Source organism: Zonotrichia albicollis, chromosome 6 (assembly GCF_047830755.1).
Source record: "Zonotrichia albicollis isolate bZonAlb1 chromosome 6, bZonAlb1.hap1, whole genome shotgun sequence".
Classification (NCBI taxonomy): domain Eukaryota; kingdom Metazoa; phylum Chordata; class Aves; order Passeriformes; family Passerellidae; genus Zonotrichia; species Zonotrichia albicollis.
This window is the reverse complement of record NC_133824.1, coordinates 30,722,862-30,749,743: the sequence shown is the minus strand read 5'-3', so window position 1 is coordinate 30,749,743 and position 26,882 is coordinate 30,722,862. Positions and strand designations below refer to the sequence as shown.

Sequence of the window (26,882 nt, the reverse complement as noted above, 5' to 3'; positions counted from 1 at the left end):
TACCAGCATGCAGCCCTGCTTGCATCCTGGCAATTTGTACCCTGGGTTGAGTGAGCTGGGAGACTAGAAATTGAGGTAGAGGAAAGTGAAACTGCTGAACCCCTGCTGATGGCAACACTCCGCACAGGACAGGTCTGAAGGCAATTCTTTCCCTCCTAGCTTTAGCCTTCTGCTTTCCTTATCTTGAGGGGGAGGAGAGGTTTGTGAAGAGATTATTTAAAATCAAGAAAGGTAAATAAAAACTGTCAGTGTCTGTTTACTGGATGAGTAGCTTAAACATCCTTATCCAATGCAGCTGTAACCTAAGCAGCCAAAGTCCCCTGGAGCTGGGGCTGAATTTGGCCCATTGTCTCTCCTTCACGCCCACAGTACAAATAAAAGCTTCTTCTTCTTAGCATTTGGTGGGAGGGAGGAGGCAGGAGAGCCACTGGAGTGTGATGTTGCACTGACAGTTGGTGTGCGTTCGTTGAGGATCTGTGCCTCTCGTTAGCGGTGCGTGCAGCAGTGTGACGAGTCACTGGGAGGCAGGATGCAGGTTGTTAGGAGTGGAACTTTATGATGTGGGGGGGTCTTTATGGCAGAGTTATGGAGCAATGCTGACTTCTGATTAAGGGTTGGGGAAAAACCAGTGTTGCCCTGAAAACTGGTCTGGAATCTTAAAAAACTAAATCTTTGGCAGAGGCTATATTCAAAGAGGTCATTTTAACTCATAATAATGGGGTTTTGTCAACTATTGTTTAAATAACTTGGGATTCTGTCCTTCTGAAGTAGAAACAGCACAGCAGCCTGAAGAGCTTCTGCTATCAGTGAAATCTCACAAATAAACTAGACAAAAATAATTTCTTTGCTACTTGTAAAGCAGTATTTACATTGCACTTTTCTCCAGAAGGAGGCTATGGACATATTTAAGTGGTTTTGAAGAGTCTCGCTCATCCTCACAGAGCAGCAGCTGGGTCTGCAATACACACAAGTCACTGTTCAACACTGCAAGGCTGCAGTTTGGAGCAGCCTAAGGCAAATTTTTAAAAATATTAAATCCAAATAATATAGCATATGAACCTGCAGAAGTTATTTATGCAATTGGAGTTTAGCTAGAGCTAGTAACATCTGTGGAGTTTTAATAAGTGCAACTGAGTCTTCATAATTCTCAAACATCCAGGATTTTTTCTGGATGCTTCCTCTCACTGGCACAGTATGTTTTCAAAAGTATGGGGAACATATCTGACTAAGAGTGAATTAATTTCAGCTCAAACTCCATTAAAACCCAAAGTTTAATAGACAGAAGCAATCTCATTTCAGAGTAAGTATGCTCATATGGCAATTATGGTGTTATGTCAGTTTAATTTGAAGCATTACTTAAAACTTTCTTATGAAGGCAGATCCTTAAAAAAAATCACTTGCATCTGCGGTTCATATATGTTCTTGATACATTCTAAGATAACTGCAGGTTTTTGCCCTCACACGGTAACCAGTGTTGCTGGGGGGTACCTTATAAGAAATATTGTGTAAGTTAATAAGTTTGGGGAAGCATGGCCAGGTCAGAGAGTGATCTAGAGAGCAACATTTTGCCTGTGTATCATTTCCTGCAATTTCACATTTTCTGTTTTACACTTAGAGTGTAGAAGACAATAAAAATTACTTATCCTAAGCATCTTAATCTCCAGATCAATATCCATGCTAGAGAAGACAGTTGTTTTGAATGTGTATTTTCCAGTCGATCAGCAAGCACCTAAACTTGTTTTCAGCATCATTAATACCTCCCATTGATTTTGGTGATTTCCAATTGAGCCATTGATGAACTCTTCTGTAAGTGCTGCCTCATCCCCAGCTACACCTGATCTCTACAAAACCTGCTCAGCACTAAACTGTCATGCCATAAATATAATGCAGCTCCATTTTTCTTCTCCAGCAGGGTGTTCTGTTCTAGTGATAGAAGAACTGAGCCTGCTCTCCTTGTTTGTAAAGCACTTTGGGATCCTTCCAACTGTAACATGAACGCTGGTGGGCTGTAGTTCTCTCCCATCTGGGTTTCAGTTCCAGAGCATGAGACTTTTTCACTTTCTGCTTTTTTTCCCCCTGCCTTTGTGACAGAGCCCTCAGCTGCTCTTTGTGAGCAGCTGTTCTGTTTCCCTGTCTGCCTGCAGCGGTACCCAGACAGCTGCAGCCAAAGGTTGCCAGAGCAATGCCCAGCTTTGTTAAAAAGTAACAGGATTGGGAAAGAGGGGAGGGAGCAGGAAAATTCATGACCTGGAGTAGATTCTACAGCACGCTGTCAGTGGGTGCTGAGGGAGCTGGGTGAACTCGGTGTCCAGCTGGAGATGCACTTTCTGTGCAGGTGTCCCAGTAGGATTTACCTGCTGACTTGGGGAAAGCTGCTAATCATGAGGTGAGGCTGAAGTTCCCTGGGAAAGGAAGTGTTGCTGACAGTGACAAGCAGCTTATGTGCGTGTCTCATGGAAACTTAAACGAGTGTATGTGTGCATGTGTGTGTTCATTCAGCATCTGCTGTCCTCATACTCTGTGACTCACACACGGAGGGCGAGGTGTGGCTAAGAACAGGCCTGTGACGTGCACTATGACTTTTTTTTCCCCTCCTTATAGGCAGCTTTCTTGTGCATGGCAGGACGTTATCTTTATTTGTCCATTCTTGGGTTTGTGTGCATAATTTTCCAACAATGATGATAGTGTTTGTTTTGTGGTTCCACCTTGGAGCACTTACACATTAGTGAGGAACAATTCAATGTGGCGTGTCAGGATTTCAGCTTTTGCCCAACTTAAGATTTCTTTTCTTTTCCAGAAAAAAGCATGGCATACAATTAAAACCATGGTTAACTTACCAGTCATCAGCCCCTTCAAGAAACGCTACTCATGGGTGCAGCTGGCTGGGCATACAGGTGAGAGGGGTATCTTCAGTGTGTTTGTCTCTGGAGTGAGGATGACTGCAGCATGGAGAACAGTCTTCCTCTGTTTACTTCCTTCCTTCAGGTGAAAAGGAAGCAGGCAATATCACACAAATCTGTGACTTAAAACATATTTCAGTTGTGGTGTGGATAGGGAAATGGGAGTGATATACCTGAATAAAGAAATCAGCAGAGAAGCAATGATCAGACTCTGGAGAAGGGCCAGGCTTGTAAGGTGATATGTGTAAAATACTTGTTAGAGGGGACACAAGAGGTTGGGGAGCTAAAGCCCTAATCTATCTGAGGTTGGGGAGCTAAAGCCCTAATCTATCTGGTGCTGTTGGTTGCAGTATGGGATCATTTTTCCTGACTGAGTAGCCAGTAGTTAGTTCTCTAGGGGGAAGGATTACTATCCATGCCTGTATGTGCTTCAGCCCTGGAAAGGACAGTGTTTCTAACACCACTCCAAACCCCTCATCTGAATGTAAGTCCTTGGGTGGAAAGCAAATGGGAAAATTCTCTTGTTGACCAGGGTTTTGCATTGTGAGTCTGTCATTGTTCACTGTACCAGTGCAAGGAGCAGTTCATTTGGTTGGTTCTAGTTTTGTGTCTGTAAAAATTGGTAGGTGTCCTCCTGATAGAGGCTTAGTTTCATTTGTAAGGCAAAAAAACAACAAAGAGAAGTCAATGGGTTTGTGTCTCTCGTGCTTCATATAATTCCTGTGCAGTGCTGGTGGGGGTTTATTAGTACACATGTGGGCAGGCACCCACGCTGCATCGTGCTGTAATGCAGTACGTGAACCACCTCTGTGTATGCTGATGCCCTAATATGGTGCACTTCAAAGCTCTGCTGAGAAATCTACTGAGCCCTAGAAATTGAGTAACTGTATTTTGCACAGTGTTGTTCTTGTGTCTGATTTGTATCACACAAAGTGCCAAGATGACCCAGTCTTAATGCAGTTTTTGTCACAGAAGTGTGGAGTTTGCTTTGTCTGTGTGGAGTGAGGCACTGGTCATGTAATCATCACCCTTCTGGAGACTCACATAGTGGGGTGGAAGAGGAGAGTTAAGAGTTTATTAGAAGCTGATTAGGAGAGATACTGTTCCAGTTTCCTTTTAGCAGTGTTCTGTGGTTGGGTTTGCTCCATCCTTTCTGCAGCTGTTCTTCTCTGATATGACAGTTTTTTTCTGAACTAAAACCTGAGCTGTTACCAGCCTTGCCCTTTTGCCAAGGCAGTGCCTGTTCTGGGATTTGTCAGAGAAGAACCAGTTTGCAATGGCTGAAGGATCCCGCTGTGGTAAAGGTTGAGTGTTATCCCCAGGGTTAGTGAGGCTCCTACTTTGGTGCCCACTTTAGTTTGTCTCAATTAAAGGCTGCCTCTGAATGAAACGTGCGCTTTCCTTAGACACTGTTGGCAGGTTGCAAGGATAGGAGAGCATAGGAAAGATAGGAAACTCCAGACAGGTGGAGGCTGATTACTGCTAATTGTGGCCTCTGCAGATGTCATTTGTCCTGGATAGCGTTCAGACACAGGGCTGTACAAAGCACTTCGCCCTCCAGGCTGTACCTGCAGGGCATTAGCAGATAAGCAGGTTTCCAGAGGAGAGGCAATACCTGCAGGCAGGCGCAGGCGCAGTCACAGAGTGTGTGTGTGGTTGTGGGGAAAGGGCAGTGCCTGGCTTCTGCCTGGTTCTGGCTCTTTAAGTATCACTGATTGATGTGCTGCCTCTGGACACGCTCAGCAGGTGTGTGTACCCTGTGTGAGGATTAAGGACAAAGCCAGTGCTGGCAGTGTTATGCAGCTTTAAAATAGCCTGTCAGAGGATTAATGATGAATTCTGGCTCGTGGCTTCTTCCTGTGCATTTTAGCAAGTATAGTACTGTTTAATAACCTAGCAAAGATTAGCATAGAAAAAAATCCAAACAGCCCAAAGGCCTGAAGGAACTGCACTCCTTAAAGCCATAAATTCTGACATGGGAAAGTATCCAAACGGACTTTCACTGCTAACAATTGTTCGTCCTGTTTTATTTTTTATGGAAAGCATCTTATCTCTTTTCTTCAGGGGAAATCTTGAACTGCTGCTATGAGACTGAGATAGATGAAACTGGAATGATGGGGGAAGGGGTTTTTCTCTTTTGCTTGTCAATCTTGTCAGCAAGTGTTTGATTTTCTTTTTTAGGGAATTTCAAGGCAGCTGATAGTGGGAAGATTCTGAAACGCTTCTCAGAGAATGAAAAGGAGTGTTTTGAGCGATTGATGAAGGATCCACTACGCTCCTGTGTCCCTTGCTTCCATGGCGTGGTGGAGAGAGATGGCGAGAGCTACATCCAGCTGGATGACTTGCTCACTGATTTTGAAGGGCCAAGTGTGATGGATTGCAAGATGGGGATCAGGTGGGGTGAATGAAAGAGAATGTACTTTCTCTGCTTTGAAGGAAGGGGGAGATGTGGTCATGCTCACAGTCACTTTGGACAACCTGAGGACAATCTGTCCTATTATTGCCAGTTTGTACATGGATTCTGGAAACTAGTTGATCTATATCCTCAAAAACTATCCACATTGAGAAATGTTCAGGGGGGATTTAAGAGAAAGTTTTTCTGAAATGGCCTGATAATACATGGGAAAAAATGACATGACTTATTCACTGCCAGTTCATTGAATCTTTGTGTCTGCAGCGATTCAGAAAGCCTCACAAAGTAAAATTTCCATCTCCCAATGCAAATGATGGAATACCAGTGTGAAAGCCCATTTCCAATGCTTGAATGAGTCTTTGCTGGTATTGATCTTTTCTTTAAAGAGTTGACCATTTGCTCAGGACTGACTGTGTTTTTCCATACTCTGACATCTTGAGGTGTTGCTATCTCTTTGTTCTCCAGGTTCTCACTTTCTTTTCCATTCATTGTCTGTGATTAAAATGAATGCATCAAAAATACTATCTAAGTATTTTTATATAACTACTGTATAACAAAGAGATAGGGATTTGTTGAGATCCTGGAGTAAGGTAACAGTACAAAGAAATATGAGCTGTCATAGTAATCTGTCAGCTGGGATGTCAGCTCAGATGCTCAGGAGTTATTGTCATAAATTAGTTACTCTACTTACAGGAGTGCAGATATGCCTTTTCAAATAGATACAAAAATTTAAATTACTTAGATGTAGCAGTTCTTCTGAACTGGTACATTCAGAAGAAATAGGAGAAGGATTTGCAACAATACATTCACATTTTGTTGAAAATAGGTGACATTCTGGCAGTGAGTGACATCATCTCCTGGTTTGTTACGCTGTGATGAAGAAAGTAGACTTCAGGCATTTGACAAAGTGCAGGCTTTAGGAATCCAGTGGAATGTAGAAAACATGGATAGTGCCTTTCTAATGGCTACCAGGTTAGCAGATTGATAAGAGCAAAATGCAGGAGTTTTGTGTCTCTTCAGCTTCCTGTTCTTAGTTACCTCTTCTGGTTTGGAACTACTCTGATAATCTGCTTTACTCTAGTTTTTTCTATATGAAGAGTGACGCTGTCTTTCACTGAGGTGCATTAAGTAAAACTTAAACTGAGGCCTAAAAAAATTGCCCATGACTGTTTTAAAGTTTTTTGAGAAGAGAGAATGCAGTAAGTCTTCAATAGCCCTATTTTTTAAAAAAATTCATTATAAGTGATCTCTCCTACCTGTCCTTTGAAAATGCAGTTCTATTTTATGGCACAGTGGGAATTCAGCTTCCTCTATTCTGTAACCAGGAAATAATCATAACTTGTAACAGCACGTAAAGGTATAGTTAGAACAAGAAGTGAATTAGAATTCCTGATTCCTGGGGCTGTTTCACTAAATATGCCTGTGTACTGTGTACACTAAATATGCCAGTCATTGCTCTGTGTACTTTGGTTTCCCCATATGCAGAACTGGGGCAATGATAAGGCTTATTTTCCTGGTTGTTGTTTCTTGAGGCTAGTTTGTGAGCTGTAAAAAGAAATGTTGAGGAAGTCCTTAAGGATGTGTTGGGATGTGATGTTTGCAGAACATACCTGGAGGAAGAGCTGACTAAGGCACGAGAGAAACCAAAGCTGCGTAAGGACATGTACAAGAAAATGATTGAAGTGGATCCTCTTGCTCCCACGGCTGAAGAGAACGCCCAGCACGCTGTCACCAAACCCCGGTACATGCAGTGGAGAGAAACCATCAGCTCCAGTGCCAACCTGGGCTTCAGGATTGAAGGAATTAAGGTAAATGTTTCACCTCTGCCTGTTCCTCAAGACTAAACTTTTTTGATTTATCAAACAAGCTTGTGCACATCAGTAGCCAGCTTTTCCAAAGAATCATGTGAAAATGCGCTAGCTGAAACCACAGAGTTCACTCTATTGCAGTTCTAAAGCATTCATTCTAATTGCAACAGAGAGTGTCAATGAATTTAAGCTTCAGATACACATCAGCCATATTTGAATCAACTACAGAGACCTTACAGGAAGGACACAGGGAGGTATGCAGTGCAGATAGAATGAAAATAAGACTGTAAGGAGGAATTCAGAACAGAAGTATTAACTCCCTCTCTGCATGCAATTACTTTTTTTATCCAGGAACTATACATATTTATTCTAAGTGAATCACAGTAAAGTGGTTTTGTTGCAGTTACATTTATTGGCAAGGCATGTTAAAAGCATTTGCTTAGATACTCTTGGGATCAAGGAAACCACTTTTCCTTTTAAATACATGATGAGATCCAGTTTAGATGGAGCTGGAATAAAGCCAGAGCAATCCAAAATGAAATTTCTCCATCAGCCAAGTTCATTTGCTGTTCTTGATGGATAAATTTGTGCCCCTGTACCATTTCTAGGATACTACCTTACAGCCGCAGTAGAACCTTAGCAGTTTTCTTTCCTACCTGTTACTCACTTATCTTTCATAGAATCATAGAATGGACTGGATTGGAATGGACCTTAAAGATCATGTAGTTCCAACCCCTGTGCTGCAGTAGAGCAGATTGCTCAGAGCTCCATCCAACCTGGTCTTAAAAAATTCCAGGGATGAGGCACCCACACCTTCTCTGGGCAGCCTGTTCTAGTGCCTTAACCACTTGCAATGAAGAATCTTTTTTTTAATACCTATTCTAAACCTACTCCCCCTTTTAAAGGATCCCTTGTCCTGTTACTGCCTGCTCTTGTAAAAAACCACTCTCCATTTTTCTTGTAGGTTGCCTTCAGGTACTGGAAAACCACAGTTTGGTCACCCCAAAGCCTTTTCTTTCCCAGGCTGAAAAAACCCAGTTTGCTCAGTCTTTCCTCATAGGAGAGGTTTTCCATTCCTTTAATCAACTTGGTGGCCTTCTCTGCACTTGCTCCAGCAGGTCCATGTCTGTCCTAAGTTGGGGACCCCAGAGCTGAATGCAGCACTGCTGGTGGGGTCCCATGAGAGAGGGAGAGATGGGTGAAATCTCCTCCCTTGCCCTGCTGGCCATGCTGCTTTGGATACAGCCCAGGACACAGCTGGCTTTCTGGGCTGTGAGCACACATTGCTGGGTCATGCCCAGCCTCCTATTCACCAGCACTCCCAGGTCCTTTTTGGCAGGGCTGCTCTTGATCTGTTTGTACCCCAGCTTGGATAGGTGCAGGGGCTGCCCTGACCCACGTGCCACACTTGCACTTGAGCTGCATGGGGCTCCCATGGGCCCCCCTTTGAGCCTGCCTGTGTCCCTCTGGGTGGCATCCATCCTTCAGGTGTGTCAACTGCACCACTCCAGAACCTGGATTAGTTTTGTTTCCATGTCACAATTCAAACACATAGAAATAAGGTATAAAAGACAGTGATGCTGATGAACAGAGGCTCTTTAAATACCTCTTTCTTCTCTCTTTGCTTTCTGTCTTCTCCCTTCCTTATTCTCCTGCTGTGATACTGGAACTGGGGCTCCAAGCTCACGCAGTGCTGGCCCCTTGTGTGCTGTCCACCCACTCCTGGCTGTTAGACCCAGGCATCCTCGTGCAGGAACTGTCTGGATGGTAGATGGTCTGGCTCCAGTCCAGCCAGAGCCCAGGATCCTGCCTTGCCCTTTAGCCAGCTAATAATGTTACAAAGATACCTGTTTTATTCCTGTGCAACTTATGTCTTTGTATGCTCCTCTGTGTAATGGAATCAGAAACCCAGATGATCTTGAGAGTTTTCATGTGTGTTCTTGGAAAGATAGTTGATGAGTGAAGATGTACAATCCCAAAGAGTAACTGAGCTAAAGGAGAACATGGGTGCTTCAGACAAACCTCCTGGCTTTTCTTTGTGGATTTGTTTCTTGTCAGAGGTAGGAGCAGTATGACACACACTGTGTAGTGTTTCCCTCTGTTGAGACACTGCTGTAACTGTGCACAGAAAGAATACTTAATTCTTGACTAAGTATAGGAAATACTTTGGAGCACATTCCCTTTCTCTCTATTTCCCTGTGTTGGTTATGAGGAATGTAGGTATAATTTTGAAATTTTTTTAGATGGAGAAAAGGTGGCAGAAACTAAATTGTTCAGGCAATACACGTAGTCAGTACTGCCTGCACTGTTCCACTGAAGCTGAACTGTACATCCAGTTCTGTATTTTTGCAGAAAAGCAAAGCCATTCTGCAGGGATCCCCATTTTGGTAAGAAAGCCTGTAAAAGTCAGTGGTGCCTGCTAGTGGTTGATGGGAACAAGGGGATGTTCTCCCTGACTGGACTGGTAACTCCTGGAGTTAGCTGATGAGGTATGTTTGGTTTGGTAATTCCTGCCCTGTGGCTGCTTGAATAAGAAGCAAAAGCAAAGAAAGTGAAATCATAAACCTTTCTGTGAACTGGCTGCTGATAAATTAGATTTGATTCACCATATGCACTCCTGCGATAATGGGGTATCTTTTTGGGTTACTCCATTTCTTATCCTTGCCTTGCTTCTGGATCTCTGAAATCAAGTCAAGTTTATTTATGGGATTTATCCCTTTTCCTCCTGTCAAAAATAATCTGAACCATTTGGTTTCCCTACAGTTGGAACCTGTTGCTCAGTATCTTGTGCCTGCCTGATTCCAAATGCACATTTCCTGTCTGGCAGAGGCTGTCTGAAGGCCAGGCATTGCAAACATTTTCTCTACAATACTAAGCTATTGCCTGTGGCTGAGAGTTGGGATTTCTGTCTTCCCGTTCTGTCAGTGAATATCTGTGCAGTTTGAAAAGTTACCTCTTCCTTTGGTACCATTCCTTTAGCTGTAGATCAGGGATGGCCATTTTCCCAGGAGGATATCAGATTTGATTCATAAATCTTTGTGAATCCATGAAGTTAACCCAGCGCCCTTTAAGGGAAGTCAGCAGAGGGCTCTGAGCAAGACCCCATGATTTAAGATGAATAGCACTGTTTTATGGAGCTGTGACACTTGCCCTCTGGAGAGCCACGTTACTGTCACATCTAATAAGAACTGGCCCACGAGCCAGTGTGACAGACTGCTCTGCCGTGCAGGAGCGTACATGGAGTCCTTAGCAAAGGTATGACTTCAAGGAGTGAGTCAGGCAAGTGCCTCCTGAGGATCAAGTGCATGCAGAGCCAACGTGGTTTACAATACTGGGATGATGCCATTCAAACTGTGGATGTTCTTTACAGCAAGTAAAGACAGACAGTAATCATGTTTCCTGCCAACCACTGGAAAGGAGCAAAATCATAAAAGTGTTAAAAAGGGAAGCAAGCAACTAGTTTGTCCAGACACGAAAGGTTAGAAAGGGAACAAACACCAAGCAGCTATTCTAGACATTGCTCTAGAATCTGCAGCATAGGGAGAATTTATTTTTAAAACGGCCTTGCTCCAGTGAAGAGGTACAAGATGAAGTTTCAAATATCTTTGTGCTCTTGAGTATTATCCCACATCAGATCAGATGGCTTCTAACGTTCACTGCCTACCTGCTGAACTGCTCTGGCATGACTTGCACATCTCATCAGGCTGACATGTGGTACTTGTGTCTGTCCAACAGCCTTGGAATAAAATTCTCTTGCATGAGAGATCTGGAGTTTTAGCATTATTGAGTGTTTTTCATGTATGTGTTAGAAACGAAGTTCGGCTGTGGAATAAATGGGGTTTCACCTGCTAAGTGAATTTGGCATTTTGGTGTAGTGACTTAACATGTAGGAGACAACATATTTCATTGACCTGCTGATTTACTCACAGTGAAAATGAGGGATTGGACTGAAACAATGGAGAGGAAAACAGTTTGATACTCCTGCAGGCTTTTAGTGGATTTTTGTTGCCAATTTTAATAATTGCTGTATTTTACACCCATATCCTAAAATCTCCTATTCGTGTCTCTTGAAACAGGGATGCTCTTGGGGACATGCATATTCATATATTCTGTGTTTACAAATACCTCCAATTCATGCACTGCTCTTATTTGCTTGTAGCTCCAGAAGCACATAAAAATACTTGTCTTTTTCAGTAGCAGGATGCTTCTGTACTGAATCTTACTGCTAGCACAAAAATACTCTGAATTTCTCCAGGACACACTTGGAACAAGCATGCCTGCACTGTCCTTTGCCAAAATTCATTCACCTGCTTTGTCACTGCTAGCATTGCGAATCCCAGGTTGTTCCTGTCTGCAACAGATTTCTGTTCTGTGACTTCTGGGTCACATTATATGTTCAAAGGTACATTTGGAACTGAATCCTAACTGTGATTCTTTGATTTCCCAGTGAAAAACTGAAACAACAACAAAAACTACCACCACCACCAACAGAAAACCCAAATAACAAGGAATAAATCCACACCAAAACCCAAAAGAAACCCCCAAACTAAAAGGACTAGTAAAATTGGTTTTGGAAATGTTCCCTCACACCCTAAGCCGGGGTTTCTCTAGCCAGACAAGAGTACAACCAAAGAGGTCTCTGTGGTTTCCCCACTGAGCTTTGCACTGCTAGCACTGATATGAGAAAACCCTCCTGCAAGCTGGTAATATCATGAATCGTTTCTTTTTTTGTTGTTTGTACTCTACAGGAAATGAACTGCCAGTGCCATTTAAAGCTATCCAATCAGCTTTTGTATCTCTTCTCTTCTTCTTGCTTGGTTTCTCTTCCTGTTCAGCTGCTTACTTTCATCTGGTTAGCGAGGGCTGAGCTGTTGCTCGTTCAAGAGGATTGAGTGATGAGGGGAATGATATGAGTGCAGTATAAATAATCTCTCTCTGTGTGGCTTCTATGCAGAAGGCAGATGGAACATGTAACACGAACTTCAAAACAACGAAGACGCAGGAGCAAGTTCTACAGGTTTTTGCAGAATTCATTGAGGGCAACACAACTATTCTGGTGAGTCTGAGCTCTTCAGGTGCACTGATCTTGGACCAATGCTCTTGCTCCAGGGCCATGCTTTCTTTGGTACAGGAAATAGGAATTAGAATACCAAGGGGGTAAGTGGTTTTGACTTCCAGTTTCTCTCAGGAGATGGGGTGGACATGGGGATTTGGTGGGTTGTACGAAGTTGACTGAGACCAGTTTTATCTGCTCTTGCCATGAGTTGACCCCAAATGCTTCATGCTATCAAAATGTCTTTCAAACTAACTTGTGGCTTGCCATCAGCTTCAGTCATGGGTGTTAGATGCATTAGATGGATGATATCTAAGCAAGGATTGTGTTGGCAGGAAAACTTGTGATTTGGGAATTCAGTCTGGAGAAGATAAAACCAGAGTGTGGAGGTAGGAAGTGAGATTGGTGACTAGCTGTGTTCCCATGTGTGAAACTCATCTCAAAGAGGAATTCCTGTGTGCTAATCCATGGGTAGCACAACAGGCATGTGGTAGATGGCATAACACATCTCTTGTCTTTGGAACTTCAAAGGAGGCTGTAATGTTTTGCTGCAGTGTAGAAGCCATTATGAAGGCAGAGTAGCCCTGCAGGAGGAGTGTCCCTGGTAGCTCAGGGCAGCCTTAAAAATCTGCACTAGAACTTTGTATATTAGGCCTTGATTCTTTTTATCCCCCCTCTGCCCCCACCATAGTTGGAGCTCCTTGTTTCTCTAACACAATTTCTTTCTTTTCACTTTGGGGAACTGGAAGATTTTTAATTCCTTGAAAACCTTTTCTCTTTATTAAAAAAACAACAACAACAACAACAACAAAAAAGTGGTTGCAGAAAGCCTGATGACATCCAAATCAAGAGAGATAAGTATGCCTGGTGTAACACATGCAGCAGATGAACTCCAGTCTTTTAATTCACTATAAAAGCTTGAAATGTATTTTCAGATTGACTTTCAAATGATGAACCTGTTGTTTTGAAGGATCTCTAGCCTAAAATGAATATGATCTCTTAATTATATTGACTCTTATAAGATTATTCAGTTTTCAAGGAAATGTTTATGGGTTGTTTTGGGCTTTTTTTCTCTTCTTCCAGAAAAAGTACCTCAAACGTCTGCAGGAAATTAATGTCATTCTGGAATCCTCAGACTTCTTCAAGCGACATGAGGTGAGCAGTGACTGCAAAGCTCTGAAGGTGCATTGTTTCTTGGTTTGTCATTCCGGTGTACTTCAGAACAGCCTGCTGTATCAGTAGAAGGAGTTTTGTAGAAGAAAGCTAATACGTGTTTACAACACAGATGCCACAAAGCCTCCACCACACTGATACAGGAGATTAAGCTAGTTAAGGAATAGTAAATCCTCCCATCTTTATGACATCCCAGCATTTATAGCTCTGGACCACTGTAGTTGATTAGTACCAGTTTCATATGGTTTTTCTAACCTGGATGTGCTCCAGTGGAATTTACAGGGGAATGGCATCATGGAAGTTTGCATTTGGTACAGTAGCATTCAGTTATAGCTTGACAGTGAAGGCTGTATTACTTATAATGGATTTATGTTGAAATACCATTTAATTCTGATGTCTGTGTTCTCTGTGTGCTTTGCTGTGCAGAAGGCATCATTAGCATTGTATTTTCTGCTTGTTAACAGCTAAAGATTTTGAGATTAGATATTTTATTTTATCTTGTTGATGCTCCCTTATCACTAGAGATATTTTTGTTAATCATGGGTCATGATGTGTCATTGAAAGGAGTTATTGGCCTTTGCTGAATTGCTCAAATCAAGACCTGATGCCAAGATGAATAACTGCTTTTCTTCCTGTTTTCTGCTGAGTCCAATTTATTATCTACCCTCCCATTTGTACCTTACTGGGGCATCTAAATCATCAATTTATAAGTGCAGCCCAAAAGTTGTTTGGGTCACAGGTGAGATGAGGAGATCATCTTCTTAGCAGGAAGTGTTAATTGGTGGGGGAGGGCTGAAGATGTATTTTTAACTAGATTGTCTCAATCTGTCTTCCAGGTTGTAGGAAGTTCACTACTTTTTGTACATGATGGCAGTGGGAATGCCAATGTGTGGCTGATCGATTTTGGAAAGACCACCCTTCTTCCTGATGGGCAGACACTGGATCACAGGATCCCCTGGCAAGAAGGCAACAGGGAGGATGGGTACTTGTTGGGATTGGACAATTTGATTGGCATCTTGGAAAGCATCACTGAAAGATGAGTTGAGAAAGGCACAAAACTTGCAGGGCTTCTCTGTAACTTTCTGCTTTACTGAAGTAGAAGGAAACTCAGTTAGAAGGAAACCTTTAACTCCAAACTTCTGAGGTTTTCAGTGCAGAGGGAGCTGCATCCAGAACCCAGCAGTCAGTGATCAAAGTTACTTTGCATCAGCCCTCTATGAACCTAAAGGAATCATTCCAGATTGGTCTGTATTGCACCAGATGAAATTGAGACTGGTCCTCAGAGAATGAAGATCTCCATACTTGGGAATTACACCAGCATGAGTGAAGAGGTCTGTGTGGTAAGCCAGAAGGATTATGATTTCTGGCAAAATGGGACTATAAATTACTTCTTAGAGAACCAGGACAAATGCTTGGGAACTCAGGGCAGGAAAAATGATTTTTCAGGGAACTGCATAGTTTTGAAACCAGATTGTGTTTTTTCCTCTCTAATTCCAAGTCCTCTTGTGTACACTATGGGTTGGACCAGCAACTTCTGCTACATTATATTACAGAGTGAGCAAGGTGCAAATGGGTGTTAATCACAAGAAACTGGGAGCAAAGAGAGACAGCAGTTTATAGTGACTTGATGTGGCTAACTGCTGTTGACCATTTCTCCCCTTCCCTACCCTAACCTTGCCTCTGTCCAAGAAAGGCCTTGGCTTTTTCTGTCGCCGCTCAGGAGATTACAAACACTCTAGGTAGAGAACAGCAGCCTGTTGTCTCCAAAAACATTCCAGCTGGGTGGGCTGTTAGGTATGTTGCTAAGTTGGAGAGTTAGGCCTCTTGCAGCTGAACTGCAGCTCTGAAAATCACTAATGATCTTTCACAAACTAGTCAGGGAACTAAGTTTTTTTTTCCCAAGGCTTGTTTATTTTTGAAGATAAAACCCGTATACACATGCACACGCTAGCAGTCAGCGACCAGTGTGATCTCTTATGATCATGATTTGACTGTCTCTAAATGCACGTGACTTCTTGGCCATGTCCCTCTTCTCAAATATGATGCTGCCACTTAGGCATATAAAGTGGCACAGCAATCAGGGAGATCGGGTTTCTGCATTCACAGCATTACACAATAATGAGATAATTCCCAGGCATCCTTCCTCCAAGGTATCAGCTCTTAACTCCATGCAGTTTGGGTGGAGGAATGTCAATATATTTCATTCTATAGTCCCTATCTGGAGTCACAGGGTGATCTGTTCTTCATTATTCTACTGTGACCCAAGCACAGCCACAGAAAATTCAGCTTCTGTGTTAAAATCAAGAAAGATTGAATTGTTTTCTTGCAATGGCTTCACATACCTTCTCTGGTGGTTGCCTCTAGTCTCTGGAACAATTTTTTACATGCTGGCGATATAAATACTATCATTAGTCACATGTTGACTCACATGCCAGGTTTTAACATGAATAATAGGGTGATGTAGTTTTCACAATGCAGGTAAGAGTTACATTACCAGTTGATGGTTAAAGCCCTTTCAACATCTAGAGGTAGTAATGCACATTGATCAGAAATTCCTGTCTTTTGTTGGTTTCCTGTGCTCAGGAAAGAGTCTGAGAACTTTGGATGAAGGTGACTACACTTTTGGGAAACTGCTGTTTCAATAATAGTTGAAATTGTAAGCAAAAAAAACCCAAAACAACCTATAGAGTCCAGACCTGGAATGAAATCTGCAATATTTGTAGTTAAAGTTGGACAAACCTCAATAATTTCTAAAAGGAGTTACTTTGTGTAACACACTAAAGTGTGTTGCATACTAAAAGATCAGTCAGATTCAATTACTTTTTCATAAACTTAAAACAGGGGTATTGAAAATTGAAGCTCAGTTGTGATGTAAAAGTTAGATGACATAGAGTAGGTATTCTGCAGGAAGTAATGATATGGGGAAATATTACATCTTAAACCAGAAGTTGTCTGAAACTGGTAATTATTTTTGCAGTTCACTGCAAATTCAGACAACTTCTGTGGCCTCCCAGAGTTTCTCTGTTTTATATTTATGGTAGTATGTTAATGAATTTTTCACTTAGAAGTTTCAGAGTGTTTACATTAGGTTTTTAGAAGTGACAGCACAGATGAAACCATTCTAGATGCCTCCTAACCTTTGAACTGCTGTGAGATGACAAATGAATCTGTAGTGAATTCCATACAGTTAAAAAAAATATTTCTCGTTTTCTGCAGCCAGCAGGTAAGCCATGCATAGCAGTGCCTAAGGAGAATAGCAATGCCTAAGGACAATAGCATATAAATAGGTCTGATAGGCAGGATTTCAATGACATTGCTTTTTTTATGAGACTGCAATTGCAAGCTGTCCTACCATAACTAAAAATAATTATTTAAGTTAGAAATAAGATAAAGACAGAAGTCAATTAGTGGTTTGCCTAAATAATCTTCTTCTGTTACCACATATGTGGATCTTCTGCACCAATGTAAACTATTTTCTGGAGAGGAGATCTAAACAGTAGAGGTTGGTGCTCAAATGTCTGTTGAGAGTTTAAGACAAACTTTTAGAATGGCTGTCCAGTTCTAAAGGAGAACTGAAACAAAGCGTTATCAATAGCTTCAAAGAAAACAACTCCTAGTAGCCCCTGGCTGGTTTTTCAGGACATGGTCCTGGGAGAAAACATGGAGAAGGTTTGTTCCACTGCAGTAGCTGGAAAGGTCAGGGAAAAAGGAAAATCTCTGCTATAGCAGACACTGATCTGGATACTCATTCTAGATGATGTAAGTTCTAGGATGTTAGTTTTGAAATGGATCTTTGTCTTGCTAGGGGGTTAGAAAGAAAGAAATCACAATCATCTGTTGCTGTTATGGGGAAGGAGAGAAGGAGGCAGCTTTTCATAGCAAACTGCAAGTGTAGGACTTCAGCTGAGCACTGGAGCTCTAAGGACCTGAGGCTGTGCGCTCAGGAACAAACTGAGGGTAAGTTTTAGATTGCTTGTTTCTCATCAGGTGGCCCAGAGCACCTGTCTATGAACACTCACTTGCTAGTGTGAGGAAGCAGCATGGCCTTCTTTCACTGCGGGATAAGTTGGGTTGAATAAGCTTATATTTAGCAGAGGGTTGGCATGGTGCACGTGCACAGGCATGTAACACAGGGGGAGCTGATGCTTGGTAACCAAGGAGTTTGTTCACATGCAAGTCCAGAATGTTTTTCATTAATGCATCTGCTGAGAGAAGGCCTCACTCTGGAGGCACTGACTATGTGTGGTTCCACAGCAGGGTCAGAGATGCTGTCCTAGAGCCACTTTGGTGCTGAACACATGACCTCTGACTTAGACTCCAGAGTCCTTAAACACACTAGGCAGATGCAGCAGTGCTGTAACTGCTGCATTCCTGTGTGAATCAAGAAGTAGGAGTAGGACTTCTCTCCCTCAGCTTCATCATTGACTTGGGTTTTTTTGGCCTTGGACAACTCTCCTAGGCATTGTTTTGTTCCAATTTTACAGATGGGAATAGACCTACTTACCTCGTGGCAATGGTGTGAGGCTCTCCTTCATTAGTGCCTGCAAGCTGCTGTGAGATTCTTTGGAGGAAGGTGCAATATAGAAAAAAATTCACAGAGATAGATCAGATAAGTTTAAAAGTTATGGATGTTGAGGCCCCACAGAGATATAAATTTGGCTGAAATTTAACCAAAGTGGTAAAACCTAAATTCCTCTAAATTTTGTACAGGGAGGTATTCACTTAACATCTGATCCAGTTCCTGTTAAAGGGAAAGATTTCAATGTATCTCAGAGGGCTTTTGCTACTTTTTTATTGCTGTTGTTATTATTTGTTATTCTTAAGGTACTGAGATCAAATGGCCTGTATCATCCACATGCATCTGTTCTGAACACTACAATGCAATGCTGACATTGACTGTATTGGATGAGTGTTTGTTACTCTGAAGTGTGTATGCTACTAAATAAATCAGACTGAAGGAAAAAAAGACATCTACTGTGATTTGGTCATGTGAGAATAATATCTTTTCTTCAGGGAAGGGAGAAAAACAGTATGTTTCACTGCTTTTAATCTTTACCATGTGGTACTTCCTAAAGCAAAACCAGAAGCCAAATGGTGGAGCTTGATTCCAAAGCCTATTGGTGTTACTTTTAGAACCTGATTCGCCCAAAGCTTGTCAGCTTCCTTCAAGGTAAGCTCTGCCTCAGAAATCTCAGTGAATAGTCTGCAGCCTATAAAAAAAAAGTGCACCAAGAGGCACTTGTCAGACTCAGAGCACTAAACTCTTCCCCTGGGCAATTTTGTGTGGACACAGGGAAAAAGCACTCAAGTCTCTAGGAGTGGCAGCACTTCTCAGCAAGAGAGAGTGTATTCTTACCATAGAAAGTGTGCAAAGAGTACTTATAAGAGAGGGAAACAAATATCCACCATTAGTGTCTCTTTATTTTGTGTTGCAAATATAGAAGTATACACTTGTGTAGCTTTAAATTGCATAGAAGCAGGTGTGTCATCTACTTATGTACAGTAGTCACCCAGAAAGGAAAGTTGGCAGAAGTGCAGCCTTGGTCAGAGGTGATGACAAATCAAAACCTGTTCACATGACTTTTCCATTTGTGTGCTGTGATGGGAAGATGTGAGGCATCACTAAGGTCTCTGCATGGGATTGAGAGGGATGGACAGCCAGGAGGAGAGAGCACAGCCATGCCTACAGGAGAAACTGTCTCACACAGCTCAAGGGCCTAAGGAAGTCTGGTCCTTTTCTGACACTGCTGTGGAGATGCAAATACAGTGTGGGGAAAAGTATTCCCAGCAGCAGCAATTTCTTCTCTTTCAGGAAAGTAGGGAGTGTCTTGAAGGTGAAGTTACACTTGCAAAAGCCCATAACTATTTTAGCACCCTTGGAAAGCTTTCTTAGTGCACACCAGCCCATGGGCAAATTAACTGAGAACTTAGCTCAGGAAAAGGGTTGATATGAAGGGGGACATCTTAGATCTGTGCAATTAAAAATTCTGTTTGTTTAGGAGAGCAAGGATTACCAAGAAAGGAGAAGCAAGGATTACAAAGAAATGAGAAGCAGGACTATCAACAAATGTGAAAAAGCAGAGAAAGACAAATTGAAATTACCATTATTGTTTCATCGTCTGTTAATCAGTCCCTTCTTTAAAATGTAAGAATGAGGTTATGTGAAGCAACATAAAGTATTAATGCTAAACACAGTCAAAAACCAACTATATACATACAATTACAAAACCAATTTGGTAATGTTAAAAAACAGACACCTATCAGGAAGAGCAATTTATAACAAACCTATAAATGGCTGATTCTGCAGTAGGGAAGTAGTGGAAGATTTCACATGGGTTATAGACTGAATTAATCCCAGATCTCCAGCTCATGTCAGTCCTCTAGGAAACAGAATTGGGTTTTGGCTTCCAGTATCCTAATTAATCAAATTTTGGCACTATGGGTTTAACTCACTGGTGATGCCCTAAAAATGTCTCAATAAAAAGCAGTTTCACACAAGTTACATTTTGTAATGTTAGCAGTTGAGCACTGCTCTGAAATCTCTGATTGTACAAACAATAAGTTTCAGTCTCAGAACTGAAGGACTGAAGGTTGTAGGGTGAATCACTGCAATTGTTACTTTTTCTTTTGAGATAAAATGGTTTGTACAGCATGTAGCATTAAACTTCACAACAGGAAAAATATCAACAATATGTCCTCCAGGATGTTAATTAAAAATTCATTATCTGTGAGGGTTTTTAAATAGCATCTTAAAAAAAGATTGTTACAGGTCAAAGATTCATGACAATATGCTGACAGAAGATCATTCCATTTGGGAGAGTTAAGAGCATTGAGGGTACTAATGCAATTCTTTTAAAATTCCCAGCTCTTTCTTTTAGTGCCCATTTGGTACCTGCATCTCCATGTCTTGTCTTTTTAGAAAATACTGCATCTGGCTCAGTGCAGCCCTGAGCTAAATGCTGTTGTAAACCATCAGAGTCTGTTTTGGAAATAAATAATCCATATATGCTTACTCTACTCTTACAGTTGCTCTTCAACATCCCACTCTTGATCACTCTTAGGGATAAGATCCTGGTCAGGATAGAAGTCTGCTCAGTCTCAGTGCAGCTTTGTCTATGTGCTTCCTGTAAACGAGTACCTTGATGCAGCTATTCAGTAAAATCAGGTATTTGTCCAATGTGGTGGACTTGCACTTTATTTATAAAATGAAGGCATAGCTACAGCCAAGACTGTCCTGGCACTGCTAATAGAACTGTGCTTTCCTCTCACTTCGCTTTTCAATAGCTTCCCTGCTTTTGTCACTACTGGCCTTTCTAAATCTGTGAGTTATGTTGAGGCAAGGGCTTCACGGGGAAAACAGTGGTAGCTCAAAGCTGGGTAGCTATCTCGACAGTAGAGATCATGCCTGCTTCTCACTGGAATCTTGGGGTATTTTATAGTCATTTAAAAATATGAAGAACTGTCATCTCTCTGCTACTTCATTAAAAGTCTCAGGGAAGAGAAGGTAGTATAGTTAACTTCCCATGGCTTCTGAACCAGCCAGTATTTCACTCCAATTGCCACCAATTTCCAGCCCATGCTAATGGCTAAGGAGAATTGAAAGCAGAGTCATAAGGGGCCTGCAAAAGCATGTCCCTGACCACCAATGCTCTACTCAGGACAGACAAGGGCTGAAGAGTGAGCTGGCATCACCTCCACTGCAGCTGAACCATGATCACTGCACTCTGCTGTGGCCTTATATTCAGGGAGGAAGGGGCCAAGGTGCTGGCACCAAGTCACAACGACTGGAAAGTTTGATAGGTCATCTTTCCGGAGGCAAAAACCTACTAATGTATGAACCATAAAGGCAATACAATCTGAAAAGTAAGGACAAACTGATTGCATTTCAATAGTTAAAAGTAAATGCATTTATTTTTGGCTAGCATGGTGCAGAGGTGGCCAGTCTGAAATATGATCAAAAATGTTAGCCTTTGCAAGAGGAGAGAATGAGAAAGTTTCCTGCTAAATGGGCTCTTCTGCCTCATCTAACTGGGCTGTAGCAACTCCTGGATATAAGACAGGACAGGCAATGAACTAAACGTGAGAGAAGCTAGAGAGCTGAAGCAAGGTGAAATGGGAAGAAGGGCATGAGGCAAAGTCATTAATCTCCTTTGGTCACTAAACCCATCAGTCCCACACTTCTACTGAAATTTGCCCCACACAGAGGGACCCGTCTCTTCTGACCATCAATCGTTTTACAACACCATGGATTTAGAATTATTTCCACATTATATGGGTCTTTGCTGAAAGGTGACCATCATCACCATTTATGTCTGGAAATCATAGAAGGATTGCTGTGAAACGGGACCTCCAAAGATCATCTAGTCCAACCTCCCTGCTCAAGTAGGTTCTCCTACAGCAGGTTGCACAGGATCATGTCTGGGTGGGTTTTGAGTGTCTCCAGAGCAGGAGACTACACAGCCTCTCTGGGCTACCTCTGTCACCCTCAAAGTAAACACATTTTTTTCTCATACTCAGGAAGAATGTCCTATGTTTCAGTTTGTGCCTGTTGTCCCTTGTCCTGTTGCTGGGTATCACTGAAATGAGTCTGCTCTTAAGGTATCTGTATGCTCTGAATTGACATTGTATAAATCTGTCCATTCTAAAGTCAAAGGCCTAAAACTATACAAAGCGTGGAAGAGATAGAGAGTCAGACCAATGAAGCATAAACCTGTGCTGAAGATGCCTTTCAGTGAGGATGGATTCAGACTCTTCACCCTGTGATTTTCTTTACCACAGCTCAGAAGTGTCCACCCTGACTGATGTAAAGGACAGGAGGTCTCTGGTCTAAGCAAGCCATCACCTGCTAGCCTGCACCTTCAGACTGACATGCAGCTGATCACTAAGCATAAAGCATATACCAGAGAACCTCTTGCCTCAGAACGGAACTGGAGAAGTCTACAACTGGCATCTCACTGCACAGCTTGATTACACACAAAGACAGCATGTAATTTGCCACTGTAGGTGTGGCGTTCAGGAATGGTACAAGAACAGAATGCTTCCAAGACTGTTCAGACTTAATCCAAATTACTTGCCTTTTCAGTCTCCTTATTTTGCTTTTTTAATCCGTAAACATGAATTTAGGTCCTAAATAACTCAAGAAAGCCTTAGAAATGAGCTGTCTTGGAAACAAATGACAACCTTTATAAACAAGTCTGCACTTGCAAGGCAAGGAACAATTGCTACCTGCTCAGCTGTGTGAAGCCAAGTCATGGCTTTAGCTTTCTCAAATGGTTGAGATATTCTACTTTCCTGTAAAAAGAACACCCTAAGTGGGGTTTGCATTACATTTCCTTTCACTATTCTTCTCCTTTGCATTACTTTCTACCTTGGAGTATTAAAACCAAGAACTCCATCATACCAAATGCTAGATAGTTACCCAAGAACCTCATCTAAGTTCTTACCAACACAGCATAGAGATTTAATGCTGAATATCAAAGTACTTACAAAAATGAAGTTCATTTTAAGTAAAGTCCATTAAAAGATAAGTTCATTTCTCATCACACCATGCAGCTCACCCTTCTTTGAAAAACCACCTGCCCCTTCAACACCAGGAGCTGTGAGGAAAGCAACACCATGAGGCAAGCAGCACATTTCCTCCACTACTCAAAGGAATATTATGAGCTCCACCAGCTACTGCTTTTTTAATGGTAAATGTTTTCCTCTTCATTGCTTGTTTACAAAGCACATGCTCAGAGGAGCCTGATTTTTTTTTTCATTCTTCCTACTGCTTCCAATTTGAGCAATACCTTCCACAAGGTCTACTAATAAAACAGATGCAAATGTGGCTGCTACTCTTTTTTACTTCTCTTATAGTGCATAAGCATTAGTAATTCACCAGGACTGTAAAAAGCTCTCAGGAATGTAGTAGCCTTTGCAAGTTGGTTGCTGCTGGCACAGCACATGTTTTTAGATTCTTGGTTCAGAAAGAAGCACAACCTGTGTTGGCCATTATTTCCAGCCAAGTACTTCAGCTGGCTGGTAGATCCATTTCTTTTCACCTGAGCAGATTGAAAAGGAGTTCTTTCCTTAGGAACCATATTCTGAATCAGACAAACAATGCCATTGTTCTCTACTTCTAAGCTGGTTCAGTGGAATGCATTTGAAGGACAGAGATAGAAATGCAAGTGCCTTTAGCAATGTGGGATCCAGCAGGTAGACAGAGGAAGCAGAACACAGCTGATGTTGAAACTTCACCCATCCGATCGAGCTAAAGTGGAGAAAGTTAGCGAAACAGGAAGCAGTCCTTCCAGACACACACATTCCCTGATCTTTGGAAGAACCATTTCTCCTATACTGGAGTAACACTCAGGTCATCTGACAAAGACAGACCAGAGTCTCTCTCTCTTGATGTTTTCTCTTTTTTACAAAAAGGCTTTTCATCTCTGTGAAGACTGGAGCTCCTTAGCACAGCTGCTCTGACATCTGCCAAGGCTGATGGCTGGTGCTCGGCGCTATAGCATAGGTCATCATAAGCATAATTTACATTGCCACAGGGGAAAGTCTGGAGTTTCACCAGTTCAATCCCACTGATATCCAGATGAGGGTAGTTACTTTGACTTGGAGATGCTGGAGATGCCCGAGAGCTAGGAGAACTGCAATTCCCATCAAAGCCTGAATCTTCCCGCTCTGGATTTGCTTTGAGCTTGGAGCTGGGGCTGAAGTGACAGATATTCTCTAGCACCCATGATCCATATGTTGGATTCCAAAGATTTTTTGTTTTGTTTTTAAGTCTGTGGGCGGATGGGTTGCTGGGCTCCAGCTTCTGGTTTGAGGTCTGCTGGAACCACGACCCACTGTTGAAATCACTGAGGCATGGCAGGCTGGGCCCTCGGGCAGTCCGGTTGCTCAGGTTCTCCACCAGTAGCTCTTGTGGACATTGTACAAGTTTGTGCCCAGCATGGTGGGATTCCAGTGTCTTAGGTGTTGTCTGAGGGGTGAGAGAAGGGCTTACCAGCAGTGGCACTATCCCACTGGAAATGTTTGGGCGCATGACCATACTCCCTTCGTCCTCTGGTGCAGGGCTACACTCCATGGGCAGCTCAGTGTTGATCACATCAGGGTCCTGAAAAAGAGAGACAAGAGTCTGTTACATCTTCAGGGTGACTGTCACAGGTCTGGGCAATACTCCTGCACATCAAACAAGGTGCTATGTTCCATCTGGACATCACATGCTGTTGAGACTTACATGTCTCCTTTGAGAGGAGACTGTGCTTCATTGAAATAAGTGACTAAGCTGTAGTATAAAATTTCTCTTTTGAGAGGTTGGATCCAGACCTGGAGCTGTTAAATGTTACTGGAGAGTGAGCTCACTGTGCCATTTCATTCCCCCTCTCCACTCCATAACTATTCAGCTGTGGCTTTTGAGCAATATTAGGCAAGGTCAGAATATGGACCTTGAGAGAGATCTAAATACCTTTCCATCATGAAATGAAGGACGTTTTGCAATTGAACAAGCTGAGAGCTAAAAGCATCCATTTGCAGAGTATGTGCTCATTATGGCTGGGTGGAAGATGGGAGAGTGAGGATGAACACTGGAAAAGAGCCAACAGCACCACCACATTACTCATCATCTTACTAGTAATGTAAGTATGTCAGTCTGCGAGGACCTTTCACTTGCCTTAGGGTCTAAAGGTAATGTATTTGAATAGTTGGAATTCAAAGGATTATCATCCATCTGGATACCAAAGACCAGTACCTGGGTGCAATACTTGATCCTTTCCAGGATGGTTGAGAAGTTTGGCCGATACTCTGGACTGTGCTGCCAGCATTGTGTCATGATCCGGTACCTTGAAGTTAAAAAGAAAAAAAATTAATCAAGATTATTCAGAATAAAGTGGTCAAGGTTCCAAGGGATCAGACTTGGTACATGGCTCAAAGGAGGAGTGCAAAAGTGGATCTATCATTTCTATATCCCTGGATCCTGCCTGACTGGGGAGCTGCTATTTAAAGCAAATCCTGTATTGCTCTAACCTGTGTACAAGAGGCAGTAGCTCAAGACATATTTAACAATACCCACCTAACACAGAGGGCAATCACTATTCCCTGAGTAGAGGCGTCTTTGTCCACATTTTTGACATGTACTACACCTTGGCTTGTGAGAGTAAGGAAATACTTACACTGGCCCCGGACAGTTTTTTGGTGGATCCATTCTTCCTCCACTGGTGACAAATTCCAGCACTTCCTGATTGGTTTTGCAAGGGTAGGGCATGTAGCCTAGAGAGAAGATCTCCCAAAGCAGCACTCCAAAAGACCTGTGTCAGAAACCAGCCAAAAATACCAGTCAGATTTCATCTGTGCTCCACAAAACCTAGCTTGTAGCTATGTAGGCAACACCACAGCAATGACCTTTCAAAGCTGCAATCCAATTACAGTAATATGCAATTAGTGTGATAATGAGTCAATGTTTACATAAGAAGACACCCCAATCAATCAAAACCTTTGCTCAAGCTCCAAAACAAGTTTTGCAGAGGTTTCAAATAAACTTCTGTGGTCTAACTAAAAAGAACTGTTAGATCTGGCATGGATATTTCTTGCCTTAGTTGGGAAAACTGGAGATTTTTGTGTGGAGGAATACATTTGGTGCTGGTAATTTGCCTGCAGGTTGAGCTCTGGGTGGCAGAAGCCCAAGGCAGGCGGCTGTGACCTGGCACCTACCCTATGCAAAACAAGAGGCGAGGACCTGTGGCATTGCCAGGTGACCGGACACTCAGAGACACAGCAGGAGCCAATGACTCCAGACTTTGGCACATTTAGAGTGTGAGTGAGGGTATAAAAGCCCAGGGCTTCCTTTCTTTGGGGGCCCTCCTCAGAGGAAGGAGCTCAAGTTGTTCTTTTGTTACTGCGTCTTGATTAAATTATATCAAGTATCCTGACCTCTGGGGCCCTGCTATGGGAAACCTGGGGCCAAGCTGGTAAGGAAACCTGGTCTGACTGTGAGTGTGGTGGGTGTAGCTGTGAAGGAGCCTCTACTCAGCTCAAGAGATGCAAATGTGACTTCTGGAATGGCTCCCAGATGGTCAGACAGGGACCTTCAAATGTTTCCTAAATCAGTGTTTCAGAACAAGATGCTCAAGTATAAAATCAAGGGAGAGACATCCAGTGAAACTGAAAGGCAGCAGCATTTCTGATATGGCTGTGCTTTTCTTACATCCACAGGTCAGACAGCCAGTGTCACTAGGAATTATGTATGACTTAGACTCATTGAAGTCAAGAGAGTTCTGCCAGGACTTCAGCAAGGTCAGAATTTTCAGTCACTTTTTGCTACAAAGGTCAAATTTCCAGTATATGCATGTTACTTATAATAGCCTATTACAGGAACTGTAGCACTTTCCTTCAAAATATTTAGTGCTGGCTGCTCACAACTAGGCGCTGATAAGCAATCCTTGTCTTCCGGCATCGCTAACAACTTCAGGAAACTGGGTCAGTGTGGCATCTGAGGGAATGCCTCAGTACAGCATATTGAAGGATCTGCTGTACAGAGAAAGAAGTGTTCT

General features: G+C 42.4%; 2 protein-coding genes across 6 annotated transcripts in view; one reads left to right on the top strand and one right to left on the bottom strand.

Annotated features, from left to right (window-relative positions):
• ITPKA (inositol-trisphosphate 3-kinase A) overlaps positions 1-17,042 on the top strand; it is a 38,269-nt gene extending 21,227 nt beyond the window's left edge. For both annotated transcript variants that reach the window (XM_005480014.4, XM_005480013.4), the window contains 6 exons: positions 2,798-2,894; positions 5,082-5,295; positions 6,917-7,121; positions 12,076-12,177; positions 13,258-13,329; positions 14,184-17,042. In XM_005480014.4, coding sequence (XP_005480071.1) covers positions 2,798-2,894; positions 5,082-5,295; positions 6,917-7,121; positions 12,076-12,177; positions 13,258-13,329; positions 14,184-14,387 — 894 coding nt within the window. In that variant the 3' untranslated portion in view covers positions 14,388-17,042. The remainder of the gene's footprint in view (positions 1-2,797; positions 2,895-5,081; positions 5,296-6,916; positions 7,122-12,075; positions 12,178-13,257; positions 13,330-14,183) is intronic.
• The window catches only part of LTK (leukocyte receptor tyrosine kinase), a 95,493-nt gene continuing 85,604 nt past the window's right edge, over positions 16,994-26,882 (bottom strand). For all 4 annotated transcript variants that reach the window (XM_074543019.1, XM_074543020.1, XM_026794276.2 and 1 more), the window contains 3 exons: positions 25,506-25,640; positions 25,085-25,175; positions 16,994-24,451 (listed from right to left, as the gene is read on the bottom strand). In XM_074543019.1, coding sequence (XP_074399120.1) covers positions 23,678-24,451; positions 25,085-25,175; positions 25,506-25,640 — 1,000 coding nt within the window. In that variant the 3' untranslated portion in view covers positions 16,994-23,677. The remainder of the gene's footprint in view (positions 24,452-25,084; positions 25,176-25,505; positions 25,641-26,882) is intronic.